This window comes from Ostrea edulis, chromosome 1, assembly GCF_947568905.1.
Source record: "Ostrea edulis chromosome 1, xbOstEdul1.1, whole genome shotgun sequence".
NCBI classification, from domain to species: domain Eukaryota; kingdom Metazoa; phylum Mollusca; class Bivalvia; order Ostreida; family Ostreidae; genus Ostrea; species Ostrea edulis.
Genome location: NC_079164.1, coordinates 69,204,873 through 69,225,728, shown reverse-complemented (window position 1 = coordinate 69,225,728; position 20,856 = coordinate 69,204,873). Strand labels below are relative to the sequence as shown.

Here is a 20,856-nt window from a genome sequence, read left to right as displayed (position 1 = left end):
CAAATTGGTAAATACAACAGAAGATGGAGAAAATGGATGTTCATAACTACATGTATATATAGATAATATGTTATCAAAACCCCTTCATGGACTAAATAACCGTGGCTATAGCAACGATGTCAAGTTAGTACCATCCCAAGATAATTGTAACATATATATATTGTGCTTATAAATATGAATCTGTATAACTGTCATGTTATGGAAATTATAAATGAAATACATTTACACTTTAAAATAAAAAAAAGAATTCGGATATCGATCATTTCTCACGACTGCATGCCTAACTTCTAACACTGTCAGACATATACAGAACAAACACTTTGCACTAGCAGTGTTTCCTATGTTGGTACACTGCAATATACAATGTTCATATTGAAAATAAATACGGCTAATGAAAATAATATTAAGCATTTATATGGTCCAGGACTATAGCAAAGCTAAAAACAAATAAGAAAGCTAAATGAACAATTAATTGCTTACACCCCTTCCTTCACCACCATGTGGGGTCTCTGGATCTCAAATATTTAGATGTAGTCTTATAAATTAGTATATCCTTGAATAAATACATGGCATGCAGTAATCATTGATTAAATGTCTTTCAATCTGCTTGAAAGTGTGCAAAAAAAAAAAAAAAAAAAAAAAAAAAAAAAACCAGTCCAAGAATAAGCTGCTTTTAGTTTAGTTCAACCCTTATTTCATTAACTCTTACACTCTACATCTTTGACTGGGAAGAAAGTTCCCATGACAATGAACACCAGCTCTCATTACAAGCATCAGATAAGCTTGTAATAAAACCATAAAATCTGTCATCAGTGTTAAGAGTTGTGGTGAATTAGATCAGGTCTGCTGCAGATTCAGAAATCTATGGGGTTGGTCGCTTTCAGGTACAGCTCTAATTTTTATTTTATTTTTGCAATATTATAATTGATATGATTTTTTGTAGTACAGAAATGTGGAGACTTTGACTGTACATGGATCAAAATATTTTCATCCAATTATAGACATACACATATCAGTACTTTCTCTCTCTCTCTCTCTCTCTCTCTCTCTCTCTCTCTCTCTCCTGTTTCTCTTATCATTTCATACTGAGAAGAGTTTGCATATCTTTAAATTCTGTTTGTAAATGATGTATACATGATATATATATATATCTGGTCAATGGATGGTATAATGCCATTTATTATCAAAGGCAACTTAATTCCTTGACTCACTTTCAAAAACACTAAGTGAATGAGAGTCTAGGATCAAAAAACTAAAACAAGGTCACTTTTGATCTCAATATTCATTGTACATGTATGTTTCCTTTTGTAATATAGCCTAAGTTTTAAGATCCCAGAGCCTAGACACTGGGAATCAGTTCTGTTGGGGTTAATCTATTGATCAATGATAAGTGCAACAAGAAGTGAGGCTGGAATTTAAAGCATGAATTAGTCGTCTTGTCTCAAATCTACAACCTCTAAAGTTATAAGTGCTGGTCAACTAATTATCATGCACAGCAACATATATGTGTACTACAGCTAACTGTGACTATCAACCTGAGTACTAGGTCATATGTTTACACAAAACATCGAATACTGGACATTTCAGCAACACAAGAACACAAATTTCATGCAAAAGTCGAACAACACCATCTCTACGGAGAGCACAACAGGGAATGTACAGGTAGTTCACACCAGAATGCCACACTACGGAAAAGTATGGGAAAATTCTACCATTGCTTTGTGATTTTTTTGTGCTTGTTTTATCTATTTTTTCATATATATTTATATATACACATGTTAGATAACAAGTCACTAACAAAAGACAGCCTAGCATGGCCATTTTGAAATGCATTCTGATGTGATCCTCCTATCACGCGGTACAAAGACCTGCCTGATTTGCTTTATTTGCTGCATTCCAATCTTTATTCCACGCTTCAAGTGAAACCTGGATATAAATATTATTTATAGAAATTCAATAAATAAAACAAGAGAAGACTGTCAACTCTATCTCCTCCAACCTTTATCCCAGTCTTGAAGTAAAACCTCTAGCTGAATCAGATCATGCATTGACAGAATATACAAAACAAGAAAAGATGGTGTTTTCTAAGCTCATCTTCAAAGGAATAATATCATAATCATTACCTGAGAAAGCGTCTATTGAGAGATAAGAAATGCAAAAGGTAGTATATGACATGATGAATATACATGTATAGTCAAAACTGCTTAATCCGACACTTGTACAATCCGTTTCACTGGGCATTCCAACCCTTATTTTGATTCTCAAATTCATATTTTCATTGTGTTATACACTGTTTCTTCTGATACACTGTGTATTGTGACATAAACATGTTGCCTCTCAGTGCATGTCAGATTTGACAGGTTTCACTAAATACATGTATATAGAAAACTTTAAATTGATAAATCATAAATTACTTACTGTGACAATTACATTCCTGAACGACCTTGATTGAATACTGGCATTGATTTTCTAAAAAGTAAAAATAATACGAAATCAATAAATACATCTAAACTAAATACTTCAAATGTACATGGTATCACTTTTACAATGTGTTAACAAAGCATTACTTGGAGATCTATTTGATATCGGAGTTTTTTTTATCAATATATATATATATATATATATATATTGATTGACCTATATATATATATATAAAGTGTGTAAGTTTTGTGATTACTAGAAGAATTTTCAGTTTAACATGGAAATCTTCTAAATTATCTGGAAAGGAGTCTTAAACTTCAATAGCACTATTAATACAAAATGCATTTCTCCATATAAAGGGAAACTACTCTTACAGAACATTCAGTCTATCATTTAAATACAGACCCTGAAACATACCTCTATAACTAAAAGGTGTGTAAATTCCTTATAATTTTTGTATCATTTTCAAAGCATTTCATTTTGTGTAAGAAACATATCGTTGCAAGTATGAAGCATTTCATAAAAAATATGTCTCATATTTTTAATTTTGGGGAAGGAAACAAGTGCTCACATGGGTTCAATTTATATCTTTATATGTTCAACGTGTACCTAAACCCTACCCCGAAATATTTGATGGCCAGATTAAAATTTCCTTTGCACACATCGCAAGTGCTGTATTTGGAATTCATTTTTTTATAGGGTTTTCACATGTATCGTGTGCAGCTATTTTTGTAGAACAGGCGAATACAATTATAATTAATAAACGTAGATGCCTACTGACATTCTTTCACAATAAAATTTACTACATTAGGGAGAGGGATGAGTTATGAAATATATAACTTGTATACATGTACATACATGTAGTACATAATAATGCATATATTTTTTATTTGTCTATCATTTCTTTCTTTTCACATGTTAATTCTATAATAAAAAAGATACCTTTTTCTCTGTATAAATTTCATTTTTCTAATTTGTGTACATATACAGTGGAACCTCATTTATTCGGACACTTTGATTCCCATTTAAATCAACCAAAAAAGTTTAGCTTCTGAATATCTTAATTGCCATGATTTCTACTTGTAAATGTACTTTAATACCAGTGGCAAGAAAGAAAAATGTTGCATTATATCAATATAATTTACTGTTCAGTATTTTAATACTTTGATATCTTATGCATTACTATCACATAATACCTGTTAAGTTAGACAAAACTAAATTTAAGCACTAAGCACTGTCATATTTCCACCCGTCACATGATAGTCAAGCCTGACTGTGTCAATATACACTATACCATACATAACAAAGTTACACATAGCAAATGACCCATCTAAATTCAAAACTTCTATACATATACAGTTTTGTACACTGTATGTACAATCTAAAATATCTAAATAAGAAATGTCAACTTGTACATTCTTCACTGGCAGTGTCGCTAGTGTAAAGCATGTGATGGCAGATATTGGCAGTGTCGCTAGTGTAAAGCATGTGATGGCAGATATTGGCAGTGTAGCTAGTGTAAAGCATGTGATGGCAGATATTGGCAGTGTGGCTAGTGTAAAGCATTTGATGGCAGACATTGGAAGTGTAGCTAGTGTAAAGCATGTGATGGCAGACATTGAAGTGTAGCTAGTGTAAAACATGTAATGACTGGCATTGGCAGTGTAGCTAGTGTAAAGCATGTGATGGCAGACATTGAAGTGTAGCTAGTGTAAAACATGTAATGACTGGCATTGGCAGTGTGGCTAGTGTAAAGCATGTGCTGTTTGACATTGGATGCGACACCATTAATGTGGCCTCATCAAAATAACTGTCCAAGTTAATTTCTAAAGACTCCCCCCACCCCAGCCCAAAAGAAAAGTACAGCCAAACCTCATCATCTCGAACTTGACGAAACCGAAAAAAAAATTCAAGATATTTGAAGATTTGAGATATCGTGAGTAAAATACTTAAAGAACAAGTGGTTGGGACTTCCAAATCACTTCGACATATCCATTGTATTTAAGGTAGCGGTGTTCGAGATATTAAAGTTCAACTGTAATTGTATCTAGTACAGCTTTAAAGAATTTACCCCTGCAAGCTGTATTTCAGATTCATCCATGCTAAAACTGACTTTTATGTACTGCCCCTCTATGCTAATCATAGCAAGCAAAATTACACTAGCGCATCTATAAAGTTTTGATTGAATGTAGAAAAATATTTCTTTTGACAAAGCACAAATGAAAAATTCAGCACAGTCAAGATAAGCAGCAAGTCAATAATAACAGATGATCATTTCTAAAAAAAAAAAAAAAAAAAAAAAAAAAAAAAAAAAATAGACAGCCACTTCAGTGTTTTCATAACAATTACTACCCAGCATGGAAAAGCTGACTTTAAAATTAGATATTACCGTCTGTTTAAATGAACCAAAACATAGTGGAAAAATGCATTTTGTGCTTAAGATTATCCATCTGTATCCAGCATATGGAAATTCGAATGAGACAAAATACCATTGAAAATAACTGTTCCCAGGGAAAAAAAATTGTATGCATGCTGAAGCATCGGGATATCTGCCATTTAGACATTGTGTGTGTGTATACATGTATATTGCATCACACTTATAAACAACCCCCCTTTTAATCTCTAATCATATCCACCTTTTTCTTTTCTGGAGGGGCTTTTAAAAATAAAGCATTCAGTAAGGCCAGTGCATTCTTCTGCAGAGCTGATGATCTACAAAATAGGAAGAAAAAAAGTATCTGTAGTAATAGTCAAACACAAGACATAACATATAACAATTCCCAGTCAAATCACAAGTAATCACATGTCTGAATATCATTTACTGCTGGTCAAACAAGAGCTATACCTAATCCCATTATGTTATTCATAATGAAATATGTTTAAATCAAGAGCTATCTGAATACCACATCATACAACGATTTAATGAAATCAGGACTGTAATTAACATTTTTTTTAAAGATTGTGCCTGAGTAAAAGTTCTTGTTCAGCTAATAAGTTGGTACTCAAGCAAGTGTGAAAGTTCATATCTAGTAACTATGTCAAGATCCTCTGTCTACCTAAGCTTTAAAACATAACTTTGTATTAAACATAACTCTGTATAAAACATAACTTTGTATTAAACATAACTCTGTATAAAACATAACTCTGTATTAAACACAACTCTGTATGAAACACAACTCTGTATAAAACACAACTCTGTATGAAACACAACTCTGTATGAAACACAACTCTGTATAAAACATAACTCTGTATAAAACATAGCTCTGTTTAAAACATAACTCTGTATTAAACATAACTCTGTATGAAACATAACTCTGTATAAAACACAACTCTGTATAAAACACAACTCTGTATTAAACATAACTCTGTATTAAACATAACTCTGTATGAAACATAACTCTGTATTAAACATAGCTCTGTATAAAACATAGCTCTGTATTAAACATAACTCTGTATAAAAAAAAACTCTGTATAAAACATAACTCTGTATTAAAATTAACTCTGTATTAAACATAACTCTGTATAAAACATAACTGTATAAAACACAACTCTGTATGAAACATAACTCTGTATTAAACATAGCTCTGTATAAAACATAGCTCTGTATTAAACATAACTCTGTATGAAACATAACTCTGTATTAAACACAACTCTGTATAAAACATAACTCTGTATGAAACATAGCTCTGTATAAAACATAACTCTGTATAAAACATAACTCTGTATAAAACATAGCTCTGTATAAAACATAACTCTGTATTAAACATAACTCTGTATAAAACATAACTCTGTATTAAACATAACTCTGTATGAAACATAACTCTGTATTAAACATAGCTCTGTATAAAACATAGCTCTGTATTAAACATAACTCTGTATGAAACATAACTCTGTATTAAACACAACTCTGTATGAAACATAACTCTGTATGAAACATAGCTCTGTATAAAACATAACTCTGTATAAAACATAGCTCTGTATTAAACATAACTCTGTATAAAACATAACTCTGTATGAAACATAACTCTGTATGAAACATAACTCTGTATAAAACATAACTCTGTATTAAACATAACTTTGTTTAAAACATAACTCTTTACAGTACCCGTAACGTTATCCTTGACATTATTATTGTATCATGCGTGTATACTATCGTATTGTGTGTGTATCCTATCGTATCGTGTTTTGGGTTTATCAGGTTTTCTGTTTTCTATCGTGTTTTGCGTTTATCAGGTCTATCGTGTATCATGTTTTGCGTGTATTAGGTTTTCTGCTTATCATGAAAATCGTTTATAGTGAAGCTTCGGAAACTATCGGGATCGTATATTAAATCTAATGAAAAAGTATGATACTTTCCGAAAGCTTTATTCATTTTGTTAAAGAAGCTACTTTTAGGAATCGGGGAAATTAAGACAAAATATTTGAAGGAGAACATTAGTTATGCTAGGTTATTATTAGTAATATTAGGTTAGTGTTAGTTATGATGGGTTATTGTTTTTTTGTTTTTTTTGTTTTTTTTTTATGATGGGTTATTGTTAGTAATATTAAGTTAGTGTTAGTTATGATGGGTTATTGTTAGTAATGTTAGGTTAGTGTTAGTTATGATGGGTTATTGTTAGTAATATTAGGTTAGTGTTAGTTATGATGGGTTATTGTTAATAATGTTAGGTTAGTGTTAGTTATGATGGGTTATTGTTAGTAATGTTAGGTTAGTGTTAGTTATGATGGGTTATTGTTAGTAATGTTAGGTTAGTGTTAGTTATGATGGGTTATTGTTGGTAATATTAGGTTAGTGTTAGTTATGATGGGTTATTGTTAATAATGTTAGGTTAGTGTTAGTCATGATGGGTTATTGTTAGTAATATTAAGTTAGTGTTAGTTATGATGGGTTATTGTTAGTAATGTTAGGTTAGTGTTAGTTATGATGGGTTATTGTTAGTAATATTAGGTTAGTGTTAGTTATGATGGGTTATTGTTAATAATGTTAGGTTAGTGTTAGTCATGATGGGTTATTGTTAGTAATATTAAGTTAGTGTTAGTTATGATGGGTTATTGTTAGTAATGTTAGGTTAGTGTTAGTTATGATGGGTTATTGTTTTTTTTTTTATGATGGGTTATTGTTAGTAATATTAAGTTAGTGTTAGTTATGATGGGTTATTGTTAGTAATATTAGGTTAGTGTTAGTTATGATGGGTTATTGTTAGTAATGTTAGGTTAGTGTTAGTTATGATGGGTTATTGTTAGTAATATTAGGTTAGTGTTAGTTATGATGGGTTATTGTTAATAATGTTAGGTTAGTGTTAGTTATGATGGGTTATTGTTAGTAATGTTAGGTTAGTGTTAGTTATGATGGGTTATTGTTAGTAATGTTAGGTTAGTGTTAGTTATGATGGGTTATTGTTGGTAATATTAGGTTAGTGTTAGTTATGATGGGTTATTGTTAATAATGTTAGGTTAGTGTTAGTCATGATGGGTTATTGTTAGTAATATTAAGTTAGTGTTAGTTATGATGGGTTATTGTTAGTAATGTTAGGTTAGTGTTAGTTATGATGGGTTATTGTTTTTTTTTTTTGTTTTTTTTTTTTATGATGGGTTATTGTTAGTAATATTAAGTTAGTGTTAGTTATGATGGGTTATTGTTAGTAATGTTAGGTTAGTGTTAGTTATGATGGGTTATTGTTAGTAATGTTAAGTTAGTGTTAGTTATGATGGGTTATTTTTAGTAATGTTAGGTTAGTGTTAGTTATGATGGGTTATTGTTAGTAATGTTAAGTTAGTGTTAGTTATGATGGGTTATTGTTAGTAATATTAAGTTAGTGTTAGTTATGATGGGTTATTGTTAGTAATATTAAGTTAGTGTTAGTTATGATGGGTTATTGTTAGTAATATTAAGTTAGTGTTAGTTATGATGGGTTATTGTTAGTAATGTTAGGTTAGTGTTAGTTATGATGGGTTATTGTTAGTAATGTTAGGTTAGAGTTAGTTATGATGGGTTATTGTTAGTAATGTTAAGTTAGTGTTGGCTTATAAGGTTAGTGTTAGGTTATTGACTTACGCTTGAAGGTGAACGACAATCTTCTCTGGTGTCACATGGTGCTCAACCTCTTTGTGTTTAGATAACTCCGTACTGAAAACAATATTACAATGATATATTCATTCTTTAAGGCTTGTGATTCTTTGAATGTATTCCATTATCCTTGTATATACAAATCATACACTTTACTGGATTAAATATACACACATTAACTGGATCCCTAATCCATGTCTAACGATGGTATGATAATGTATCATAGCAAATACAAAGCATGAAAAACATATATTACACATAGAATAAACAAAAACCCTAATTCTCCTCTTTGATAAAACCTATGGGTTGCAAAGTTTTGAAAATATGCTATTTATAATGTTAACAAACAATTCATATTAGTAAATATTATAATATAGAATTTATATACAGGTGACTCTCGATAACTCGAAGTTCAAGGGACCTTGATAAAACTTCGAGAAATCGAGAGTTTGAGAGATAGAAATTCGGAAATTGAAAGTCCACCGATATGGTTCAGATTTTACAGTAACCCGAAATGTTTACCAACAAGATCATATGATATCATTTTGACATTCCTTCATATTCGTCAGGTAGTTAATTTGATATCAAAATAGAAAACCTCAAAGTTTATGTATTTATTTGTTCTTTAATTATGCTTAGGTAGGCATACAAAACCAAGTTCCGATGAAGCTTTATTATCACAAACTAAACAGAGCACAATATTAAGTCGCTTTACCAAAAGCAAAAATTCTGACAAATGAGTAAAACGATGTTTTAGAGTAACTTTACACGAAGAACAAACTTGAGAAATTTAATAGTCTGTAGATCTCTAAATTATGTATAAAACTTACTCTCTCGTTGTCACATCAAAACAAATTATAGATTTTATTCATAGTCGGATTATATTTAATTTTAATCATCACGACACAAAACCCTAGTGCAAGGTGTAAACTGACCAACTAGCCAATTATATACTCAAGTGTGTCACCTCCACAAAGAAACAAGGGCGACGTTTCAACTACCTAAACACCTAATTACCCCTCCGGCATTCAACAAAATCCAGGTAAGGTCCAAGCGGAAATTATTACACACTTAGATAACGGTGGGTATACGCTACCACCACTTCGAAAGATCGAGAATGAAAAACAAAGAAATGTGTTTTAGGGGACCCAACTTCACTTTTTCAAGAGATCGAGAGAACGAACGTTCGAGAGATCGATAGTAAATTTGCTTTATTATATCAAGCAAAACCGGGACCATGATTTCACTTCGAGAGATCGAAGTTCAAGCCATCGAGAGCCACCTGCATTAAAATCAAACATACAATTTACTGAATGTATAACGTAACATCACATACTTACTTATTCAGTATAACTGATTCTAAAATTTCTAATGATGGCTGTATAATTTTGACTCCATGTTTTGGACTTGCAATGTAATTGGCAACCTACAAAATGCATACAAAATTAATCATTTGTTATTCTACAACACACTCTCATTGAAAGAAAGTATGCTATATAATAGTCATAGTAATAATAAACACAGGCCCTCTGAACATCTCAGTACCCTTGATATGAATTATACATGTCAAGGTTAATGAAATATACATGTCAAGGTTACCTAGACATTCCGAAGACCTATGGTACCAGTACATAAATATGTTGAATTTTGGTATTTCAATATATTGACCCAATAAAGGTAACCCTTTAAACCACAGTGATATTTCGTCAAGCTCCAATACAGCCTCATGTGTTTTATTGCATTGTTATCACGTTTTTCAACCTTTGCATTGTGACATCAAAGGTAAAACTAACAAAATGACGTCTGTATATATTTCTAACACAAAATGAGCAATTTTTAGTCAGCAAAATATCAATATTGATATATGACAAGTGTCTTGAAATGCATAAAAGAAATTTGGGCATACATGTAGGTCAAAATATAAAAAGGGCTCGGCAAACCTTGCCCTTTATCATATTTCCTTGTCCTGAAACAAATCCATATATCACTTATATTTCAAGGCAGTATAATGATGCATTTTACGTATCTGTGACCTCCGTAAAAGAACATTATTCTTACAGAACAGTCTTTGTACATGTATGCCCACAATAAAAACTCAATAAACTTTTACGTGATACTTTGGGGAAATTTTCTTGTTGTAAAGTTTCCATGGTAAGACAATGGCCCTGTCTGATCATAGAACTCCATAACAATGACTGCAGAAGTTATAATTAGTGAAGCATATCTATAATTAGTGAAGCATATCTATAATTAGTGAAGCATACCTTTTTGGTGAATTCTGGTTCTATCGTGTTCCAGGAAACAAGATTGTGATCCATTAAAGCCATAAATGACCTCAAAAGACAAGCCATAGGGTCTCCATGGCTGAAAAGGAAATGGGCAAATGTCAGGTAATTTTCATTTATTTCTGCTCAGTGTGCTCATATATGATTACTGTTAAGCAAATGTGTGAATTAGTGTGTATATTTTAAATTACTTGTACTGATGCTTACAACTACATATACAGATGTACCACATCATTTCAATTGTATGCATATTTCAATTTCATGTTGAAAATCTACAGTACAAGTTCACATAGTTTACTGTTAAGAAATTGTCTAATTTTATCAAATCTTATCAATCATATCAATCTTTTAAACAGAATTCTCATCAAAGCATAAGACTTTTCTCCTTTTCCAAGTATACATGTTCACTGCATATATATTGTTTGGTAAATACTTGTAAAATCAGTAAAGTACATGTAAAAAGTCATGTGATCAGAAATGAAAAAGTCATGTGATTAGAAATGTAAAAAGTCATGATATCAGAAATACATGTATGTATCCACCAGCACTATAACTTGGTGGAAAATACTGCATGTGTACCTCTTTTAGCATACCAAAATTTTGAAGCATTGGAAATTGACACACTATTTGGTGTATTTACGAATTAGTACTATTTGTATGCATGATAGTATTAGATAAATAAAATGGTCATACATGTATTTCAGTTTAGGCATAAATGAATACTAACTTCAGTGCCACAAGGGACTAAAATATGAACCCTGCTAAAATAAGTATGCATATAGTGATCAAATAAAAATCCAATTCACTCAAGTAAAACATAAATATAAAAGGCATGACTATTGATGGTAGAGGACAAATATTAAAACAGTATACATTATGATTTCTTCTTTAATCACCTATCAATGACTGTTTAGGTGGGTACTATGTTCTCATGGTGTTGCTTTGGAAAGTATGATAGTGTCTGAGCAACAACTAATATCAGATAAATCATTTAGAGAACCTATATGTTTAAGAATCTTGGGCAATATGGCTGAGCATTAAATCAGGCCCTGCAGAAAATTTGTATGAGAGACTGAAAATAATGTAGAGAAATAACTTTTACAGCTTCAGATACCTCGGAATATCTTTCACTAATATCTTAAAGATATACACTGTATTGATTCCTTGAAATTATCAGTTGAAAATAAATGTCAATTGTTAGATTCATGGATGAAAAGAGTTGACTCTGATAATTTTTTTTTTACAAAGGCTCTAAGTTATTCCTAGACTTTGAGGCCACAAAACTTGGACAGACTCACTTTCGATCCAAGTGTCACTTTTCCACAAAATGATCCTTTTACAGAAGTGAGATTTAGATCAAATATAGGCTTGTTTGAGATTTATGAACCCAGAGCCTGGTCACTAATTACTCCCTGCCTTGCCTGAATCATACTAAAACAAGTACCTAATAGAAGAAGTATGTCAAATGTTTTTCAAATCTAATTGGGGATACAAGAAGAAAAAGTTAAAAGAAATACAATCGTCTGAGAAATATGAAGAAAGGGTACACTGCAGATTAAACGTACATGTAGTTTATTTGTTATTATTTATATCTTACATCAACTTAAAATGGCTCATACGGTACCTTTCAGAAGATGAACATAAAAATATTTGCTGCATTAATATTGTATCATAAATTCAAGAAATGATAATTAAATCAAAATTCTACTCAACATCAAAAGAAAACTTTAAGACAATACAATGAAAGTTTAACATGTTTATAACGAAGTGCTGGATTCCAACAGTTTTGATTCGTTATATCAAACACAATTATGTTTTATCCGATGAGGTCGTAATATACAATTATGGACTGTTTAGCAGGGAGACATCACAAATTATCAGGTCTTAGTTAAGGGTGACAACCCTACGAAGACCTGATAATTTGTGATGTCTCCCTACTAAACAGTCCATAATTTTATTATCCTGAAGAATCTGAACTTTAAATAAACGATCACACATTTATTGACTTGTATCATGTACCTTCTTTTTTTTTTAATTTAAAACGTGAACAAATTCGAAATAACTTTCTCTGCAGAAAATTCTAATAACTTTTCAATAGTTTTCAAGGGGTGAAATAAATGTTGCCCTCAACTACATACATTATTTTGTTTTACACTCAATGTCATACATCTATTAGATATTCATATGTTAACGAAAGCAAATCATTGAGGTTTGAGAAAGTTAAACGAGAGAAAGCTTTCAATTGTGATGTCACAGTAGAATGACGCAAAAACTTAACATCAAACATGTACATTTCGTAACGTATTTCAAGACAAAAACGTAAACATCAAGTGAAATGCAAAATTGCATTAGAATGGAAATATATTTCTTTTCGATTGTTATTTGTGACCGTTAATGTTGATGCTGAAGTTTATGATTTTATACAGTACCTTCTCCATTCGATTTGATTTTCGATACTTTAGTCTCAATTCGATGATTTTCGATTCGATACAATAGCATGTACCATATTCTTTATAATGCTAAGATTTTTTGTGTTTCTTTGTATTTATTGCTCTCTGCAAATAAATTCTACATAATGTAAAAACATTTAACATAGAGCAACAATCTTATCACTTGTCCTAAAGCCGAAATGTCGCTATACCCAGGATTTATACATTGGGGGTGCATTTTTCAACTTGACTGCGTCCATTTTGATACAGTAAAGTTTACTCGTATGTTGATTGGGCAATTTTCAATTCCATTGGCTAATCAGAAACCATATTATCAAGAGCAATGTGTGCTATGATTTTAGAACTGTATCGAACCGAAACAGACCCCAAATAAATCGAACATCGAATCAAGACCACTACATCGCAATTCGGCCGCATCGCGATGCATCGTTTCACCCCTAATATTTTCCTATGGTTAAGTTGCTCACTTAAGTTATCTTCTAAAGGGAGACAACACAGTTGTCACCCTGCACGTGAGGGAGACATCATGAGTTGTCTCCCTCCACGTGACCAGCCCTCAACCAATGAAATTGACTGTATTATTCTGAAGGATAATAATATGTTTTAAAACTACATGGAATGAGAATCACTTTGCTGTAAGTGGGAATATAGTATAATCACTATAACCATGTTTTACTGTATCATCAATAACAACTCTGATAACGACATTGTCAGATTCCTTCAACTTAGATATACAACAAGCTGTGTTTGTGAAACACAAATGCCCCCAATAATAATGGCCAATTCTGAAGATGGCCGAGGTCACAAGGACAGTAGTCTTGGTACCAGTAAAAAGATCTTGTCACAAGAAATGCTCATGTACAATATGAAAGCTCTAATATTTACCATTTAGAAGTTATGACCATGCATAATGTCAATTTTTTTTAAAAGTAGGTCAACTGTCAAGGTCAAAAGGTTTAGTACCCACAGAAAGGTCTTGTCACAAGGAATATACTCATGTGAAATATCAAAGCCGTATCACTTACTGTTCAAATGTTATTAGCAAAGTTAAAGTTTCAGACAGAATTACAGGATGACAGACAGGACAAAAACAATATGCTCCCGAACTTCAATCTCGGGAGCATAAAAATAATAGATGATGAAATCAAAACCCTAATCATTGTAAGGGTGAGAGGATGGAAACGTCAACCAGATAGAACCTGAACAATATATGTATTATACAATGCACTAAACAAGTTGTACAATCTGCATATTGAATTCTATAAAGAAAAGAGTTTATTGCTACAAAATTTGTTTATTGAATCACTATAATAGTTTATAAAGTCAAAAAAATATGTCTTCAATTATTGAGGAGCAAATCAGAAAAAATGATATGTATCACTATGCATGAGAGAAAGAAATTTAAACTATTCACTTTTAATATCATAAACTGGTATATACATGTACATGTAGCTTCAGACTCCGTCCTTCATAGAATAAAAATTGATTGAAATATTGTACTCAATCTGTAAACATGAAATAAACAGCATTATTCACATGTACCTGGTAATCGCCTTTTGATACATATAAATAGTGGCCTCATGTACGTGTACTTTGCAGGAAAAAAATGAGTGAATTTGAGTTGAAGGAAAATCTAACCAGTAAGTATCAAATAAAATTTACAAAACATTAATTGAAACATTCAACATATGGTATTACTGCTGGGTCAAAGGTCAGCATGAAAGAACACAATCAGACCTAAAATAAACACCATGTACAGAAGTTATTGAACATAATCTGACTGAAAACTATGTCATTGTAAAATTTTATTGCTGCATTGAGAAGGGAGATAACTTGATTTTCAATTCAGATACTAAATTTGTGTTAAACTAATGAGTCAGAATATATACACAATTGTTCAATAGATGGATAGATTATTTTCCTATAGTTCACAGCATATGAAATTATACATATGTACAAAAATTCCTACTTAAACAAAGAGAAGTAACTCATGCAACATCAAAATATATCTAATGAATAATGTTCATAATGAATATTATTAATAAAATAAAAAAATAATGCCAGTTGCATCAAATTTTGATCCAAGGTCTAAAGCATTAATTTTATAAATAATAGTAGATATTGTAAAAGTTTAATCCAAAAAGCTAATAAGTAATGGGTATTTCATGATGTTACATTTGAGATTTGAGAAGTAGTTTGTTGAATAATCTAAATATATTAACAGAATTTTGTTTTGATGGCTGTTACTAAACAACATGTAAAGATTACTGCATAGTCAACATGGTCAATGAAGAAGGTGCACACTGTGAGTTTAAGTGAAAATGTGGGTGGTCAAGAAAGGAATAGGTGGTACATATACTGAATTTGTATGTTATGTATAATAAATTTCACTATAACGCATTAGAAAAACTTTTATCAAATCTAATTCTTTAAAAAAGATGCCAAAACAAATCCACTTACAATTTGCCTTCCTGTACAAAGTTCTTGATCAGTTCTTGCCCTTCATTTGTAATGAACTCCATGGAAAATGTTATGTCTCTTGCCAATGTGCTCAGCTTATCCATTGCCAACAATTTGTCCTCAGGTTTGCCGTCCTTCATAGTCTCGTAGATTTCTTTGGCAGTTTTGGACTACATAACACAAGAACATAAAAGGACTATCACAATGCCCTCATGGTTATCTGTCATCGAATTAAAACTGACTTTCATGTACCCAGTATGTACGGAGTTACATATGTAAGACTTGAAAGTCGAAAGTGTGATGGGACTCTAAAGTACGATGGTCGAGCCAAACCCCAATGGTCTGCACCAAACCCCGATGCTGTGACATGCCAAAGTGCGATGGTCCACACTCATGCGCCAAAGTGCGATGGTCTGACACGCGAAAGTGCGATGGTGTGACATGCCGAAATCCATTGGTTTGTAAACGACAGTGTTTTGGTACAGATTGTACCAACCATGTGTTATTTCACTAAAATATCAGTGCAAAATCCATGCATAAAAAATAAGAAATAACTTATTTCATTACTATCTAGTTGTCGTGTTATTAAACACAAAATTTTCCAACACAAAATCGTATAGAATGTTTTGCATTATAGTATATCCCCAGGAATTTATTACGTGTACGTCACAAGTAATAAATGATCATGAATTAAAGAATGTCTGGGCGAAGTAGATACACGTAGTTTGACAACAAATGTAATTTGCCGTTCTCACTATCCTCAACCTTGTATACCTTGCTGTTGCAGTCGTCCATGTTGCATTTCTTCGGTTTTATTTTGAAAGACGTTAAGAATGATGTCACAATGACGTGACATCACTAACGTTACTGAATTCCGCACCATCGGACTTTGGTGTGCATAACGTTAACAAACCATCGCACTTTGGCGTAGACCATCACACTTTAGAGTCTTACACAGACACATGTATCCCTATAGAAACCTTTACAGATATCAGGGCTGAAACGCTTCACCAAAATATCGATTCTGTTCAATATAAACGCTCGATTCAATGTTTGATTCATGGCCTCGATTTTCGTTCTGATACATTTATTACAAACAAGTTCAGTAAAAAACATCAGACTCAGCCTATACTTATTGTTTTCATTGAGGTTGATGAATTTTATCAGTTTAAGCTATAGAGCCAAAAGGCATCTTGCCGCATGGTAGTTTGTAAACATTTTGCTTTTAAAAATTTTATTTTGAATCTTGGTCATTATTTTTTTCATCAATGTTATTATTGATTTCTTCTGTAAATTGTATCGTATTGAAAGTATTGAATCATGGCATAAGTATAGCAATATGTATCATATCGTGAAAGGGGCGTATCGTTTCAGCCCTAACAGATATAATCAAAAATGTTTTACAAAAACTGTTTAGTTAGAAAGAAAAAAACGTTTTCTCAAAATGATTTCATTATTGCGTGAAATGATCTTGTTATTACAAAATTTTATATCATTATTACTTATTAGACATAAAAGCTTGAAATACGTGTATGAGAAAAGATCTCAAAATTACGAGTAGCTACAGGTCAATTTTCTAAAAATTACAAGAGATCTTGAAATTACAAGATAATTATCTCAGTATCATGAGCAAAGATTTTGTAAACTTTAAGATGAAACTAAACTTATGAAAGGTGAAGATAACGAACAGTGATGAATCTCATAACACCTATAAGCAATACAAAATAGAGAGTTGGGCAAACACAGACCCCTGGACACACCAGAGGTGGGATCAGGTGCCTAGGGGGAGTAAGCATCCCCTGTTGACCAGTCACACCTGCCGTGAGCCCTATGTTAATACCTGTATAAGAAGACCAGTTACCCAGTAAAGGAATGAGTGCAATAAATAAAAAAAAAATGTCTTTCAGATCTATAAATATCAAATTTAATGTTTTAATTTAATATAAAGAAAGTTTTTTTTTGAAAAATGATATACAATATACTTTGGACAGTTTCCTTAGCGCTATCATACTTTCATCAAACAGAGCATTTCATGTTCATCTGGACAATAAAGCAATGCTGCAATAATACTGAACATGTTTATCTGGACAATAAAGCAATGCTGCAATAATACTGAACATGTTCATGTGGACAATAAAGCAATGCTGCAATAATACTGAATATGTTTATCTGGACAATAAAGCAATGCTGCAATAATACTGAACATGTTTATCTGGACAATAAAGCAATGCTGCAATAATACTGAACATGTTCATCTGGACAATAAAGCAATGCTGCAATAATACTGAACATGTTTATCTGGACAATAAAGCAATGCTCCAATAATACTGAACATGTTCATCTGGACAATAAAGCAATGCTGCAATAATACTGAACATGTTCATCTGGACAATAAAGCAATGCTGCAATAATACTGAACATGTTTAGCCATTTCTTAAGATTGTGAAATACAGGTCAGAGTGGGATTATGGATAACTAATTACAGTTTTATGTTTTACATCCGGATTTCAACATCCTTCTGTAAGACAATTTAAGGTGAAAGTCATCTATGCCTCCTATGGGGTATTTAGATTGTTTCACGATCCAAATGTAAAATGAAATCCACGACACATACATGTGTAATTTTACTTCAATTGTGAAATGTTTTCTAAATAACCAGAATAAGATACTGATGAATATTTAAAATGTTATAAAGAAAACTCAGTACAGTACAATATTGTCACGTTATTCTGGTTCTTACCGGAGAGGAAGTCAAGACCAACACGTCTCCATTACTGATGTCCAGTCGGTTCTACAAAGTAACCAAGCTCCATTTCAAAAGAGGTCAGATCATTTCAAATTATGACTTTCTACCACTATAAATAAAAAGAGTTTAAATGAATGTAAGGATATTTATACACAATGTACTAGTAAATACAACAATGTAACAATGCCTTCAGAGAAATCGTACAGATTTTATCATTAATTCTAGCTCTGAAATTCAATAGTTCAAAATTACATGACATTGTATAAGCCCCAATTAAAAGGACAAGAATATAAACCAACACAATGCATGTTATCTTTTAACTACAAATTTTGGTACATTAATTCTCTCACCAACCTCTTTTGATTTTATAAACGTGTCATTGTATTCCGGAAAATTGCTTTTAATTTGAAGCATGAGAATATTTTGTAATTGTTTTCTTGTACAGTCCTTCTCAGTTTTATTATACAATATATTGGCACATGCTCCTTCTTTCTTCAAGTGATTTTCCCATTCTACATTTTTTAGAATATAGATTCCTACACAACCATCAACAGGTCCTTCAAACGTCTGAGTACCTTTGATAATACCCCAATGTTTGGAGGGCCTGTGTAAACACCATAAGTCAAAATAGTAGGCAACAATGAGAAAAAAACAAGATTTCAAATTTGATCTAAGATACATCTAAAGAAATCATCCATACCCTCTCTGTAATGTATATCTGTTGTTTGTTGCTGTCTGAGAATTGTATCGCAAACTCTTCTGGGTGCATTATTCCCCATCTGTACATGTACATACATAATAATACATGAAACATGTTTATACAGTAAATGTAATATTCATTTTATCACATTATTGTTGCACACATAAACAAATGACTGTGACATCATTAATTAATTTATTTCTACTAAGATATGATTCATTGAGTGATCTTACTTTTCACAAATGTCTTGAATAATGCCAGCCAATGGACGATTCTGTCAAGAGAAAAGAAATGTTTGAAAAATTAATTACCTCATATAATTACTCTTTATGAACATGATAATAAAACCAAATGTGCATTTTAAAGTATCATCCTGTTCACTTTCAACAGAAGAGAATCAAATTGGAAAGATAGAGGGTTGTTTTTTTTTAATTGTTGCTGGACGTGCATGAGAAGTTGTCTGCCCCTTGTCAGCTAGAAGACAACATTGCAAAGAGCCTTCTATGAGGAACTTATATGATTAATGAGGTTTATGTGTTAAATATACACATTATCTTTCATATAAAAGTGACATTATAAAGATGTATTGTGAATCCTCTATTCAACTTGGAACCAGATAAGAATTAAAGGAGTGGAGGATGGAACTGCTGCAACAACTTGTCAATAATATAGAAAATACAGACTGGATGTATCTTCTAAGTCAAGCATAGCTGGGTGCTTCCATAGCGACACCATGCATACATGCAAGTTTGAACCACATAAAAGTTATACCATCTGAGGGTGGATCTGCTGCTATGACAAACTCGGTCACTCATCCAGAAAATAACCTTGATAATGAACTGTAACCTTTTTATTCACACAAAAAAAAAGGTCAGATGCAGCATCTGAATCAAGCACAGCTGTATGCATCCACAGATACCTTCAGAAAATTATCCACTTAATTAAAACTTTTCAATAAGAGTATATATGTACCAAAAATCCTCCAGTACACCTCTCGGAGAAATCATAATGTCAGAAAACAAGTGTCCAAGTTTTTCAGTATCAATTACTTTCAATCTTATTCTTGCCCTTCATTTTTAAAAATTATTGCCCTGTACATGTATTAAGCATATAACTAAGGAAAAGGTGTTCGAAAATATGGTATGTTAATCCTGTGCCAAGATTTAATCCACCTGTTCTAATGTCTAAAAAACAAATTTGCTTATACATACAAGAAACTCTTTAAATTAGGAATAAAAGTTTGCTGTAGTTATAACATTCTGAAAAATGTTTATTTACAGTTTTGGTGTATATATATTTTGAATTTTATGGCTAAAAACAAATTATGTCATACTGTAATATAATTTACTGCCACTGAAGATTAAAAGCTTTACAAAATGTGTAGCATTGATATTAGTTCACAGGCTCGGCTACCCTTCTTTGTGCAGTGATGCCTAGCAAATTTCCAAATATTCTAAATATGTGACATTTTATCTGATATCTTTAAATGAATGAAAAAGTTGATATGGGTTGTATCCAAATCGATAAAAATTACCAGTATGCAAGAAATGAATTTTGAAAAGTATGCAAAATGTAGATCAAACCAAAATATTCTGACAAGGCCAGTATTGTCACCGGAAGGTCCGACTCCGGCAACAAACATTTGAGTTTGAAAGATGCAAAAAAATGGCAGCATCGTGCATGCAACGAAGGTTTACCATTTTATTCATATTTTGTTGTTTAATGGT

General features: G+C 31.8%; 1 protein-coding gene across 11 annotated transcripts in view; it reads right to left on the bottom strand.

The window, feature by feature from the left end:
- Positions 1 to 20,856, bottom strand: part of LOC125683712 (engulfment and cell motility protein 1-like) — a 59,371-nt gene that overhangs the window by 37,631 nt on the left and 884 nt on the right. For 6 of the 11 annotated variants that reach the window (XM_056158418.1, XM_048925149.2, XM_048925167.2 and 3 more), the window contains exons 2-11: positions 19,363 to 19,403; positions 19,130 to 19,208; positions 18,424 to 18,474; positions 15,684 to 15,853; positions 10,753 to 10,852; positions 9,829 to 9,914; positions 8,477 to 8,548; positions 5,058 to 5,133; positions 2,419 to 2,469; positions 1,873 to 1,926 (exon numbers count right to left, since the gene is read on the bottom strand). In XM_056158418.1, coding sequence (XP_056014393.1) covers positions 1,873 to 1,926; positions 2,419 to 2,469; positions 5,058 to 5,133; positions 8,477 to 8,548; positions 9,829 to 9,914; positions 10,753 to 10,852; positions 15,684 to 15,853; positions 18,424 to 18,474; positions 19,130 to 19,208; positions 19,363 to 19,403 — 780 coding nt within the window. The remainder of the gene's footprint in view (positions 1 to 1,872; positions 1,927 to 2,418; positions 2,470 to 5,057; positions 5,134 to 8,476; positions 8,549 to 9,828; positions 9,915 to 10,752; positions 10,853 to 15,683; positions 15,854 to 18,423; positions 18,475 to 19,129; positions 19,209 to 19,362; positions 19,404 to 20,856) is intronic. The other 5 variants (XM_056158427.1, XM_056158436.1, XM_056158431.1 and 2 more) reach the window with 1 other exon arrangement.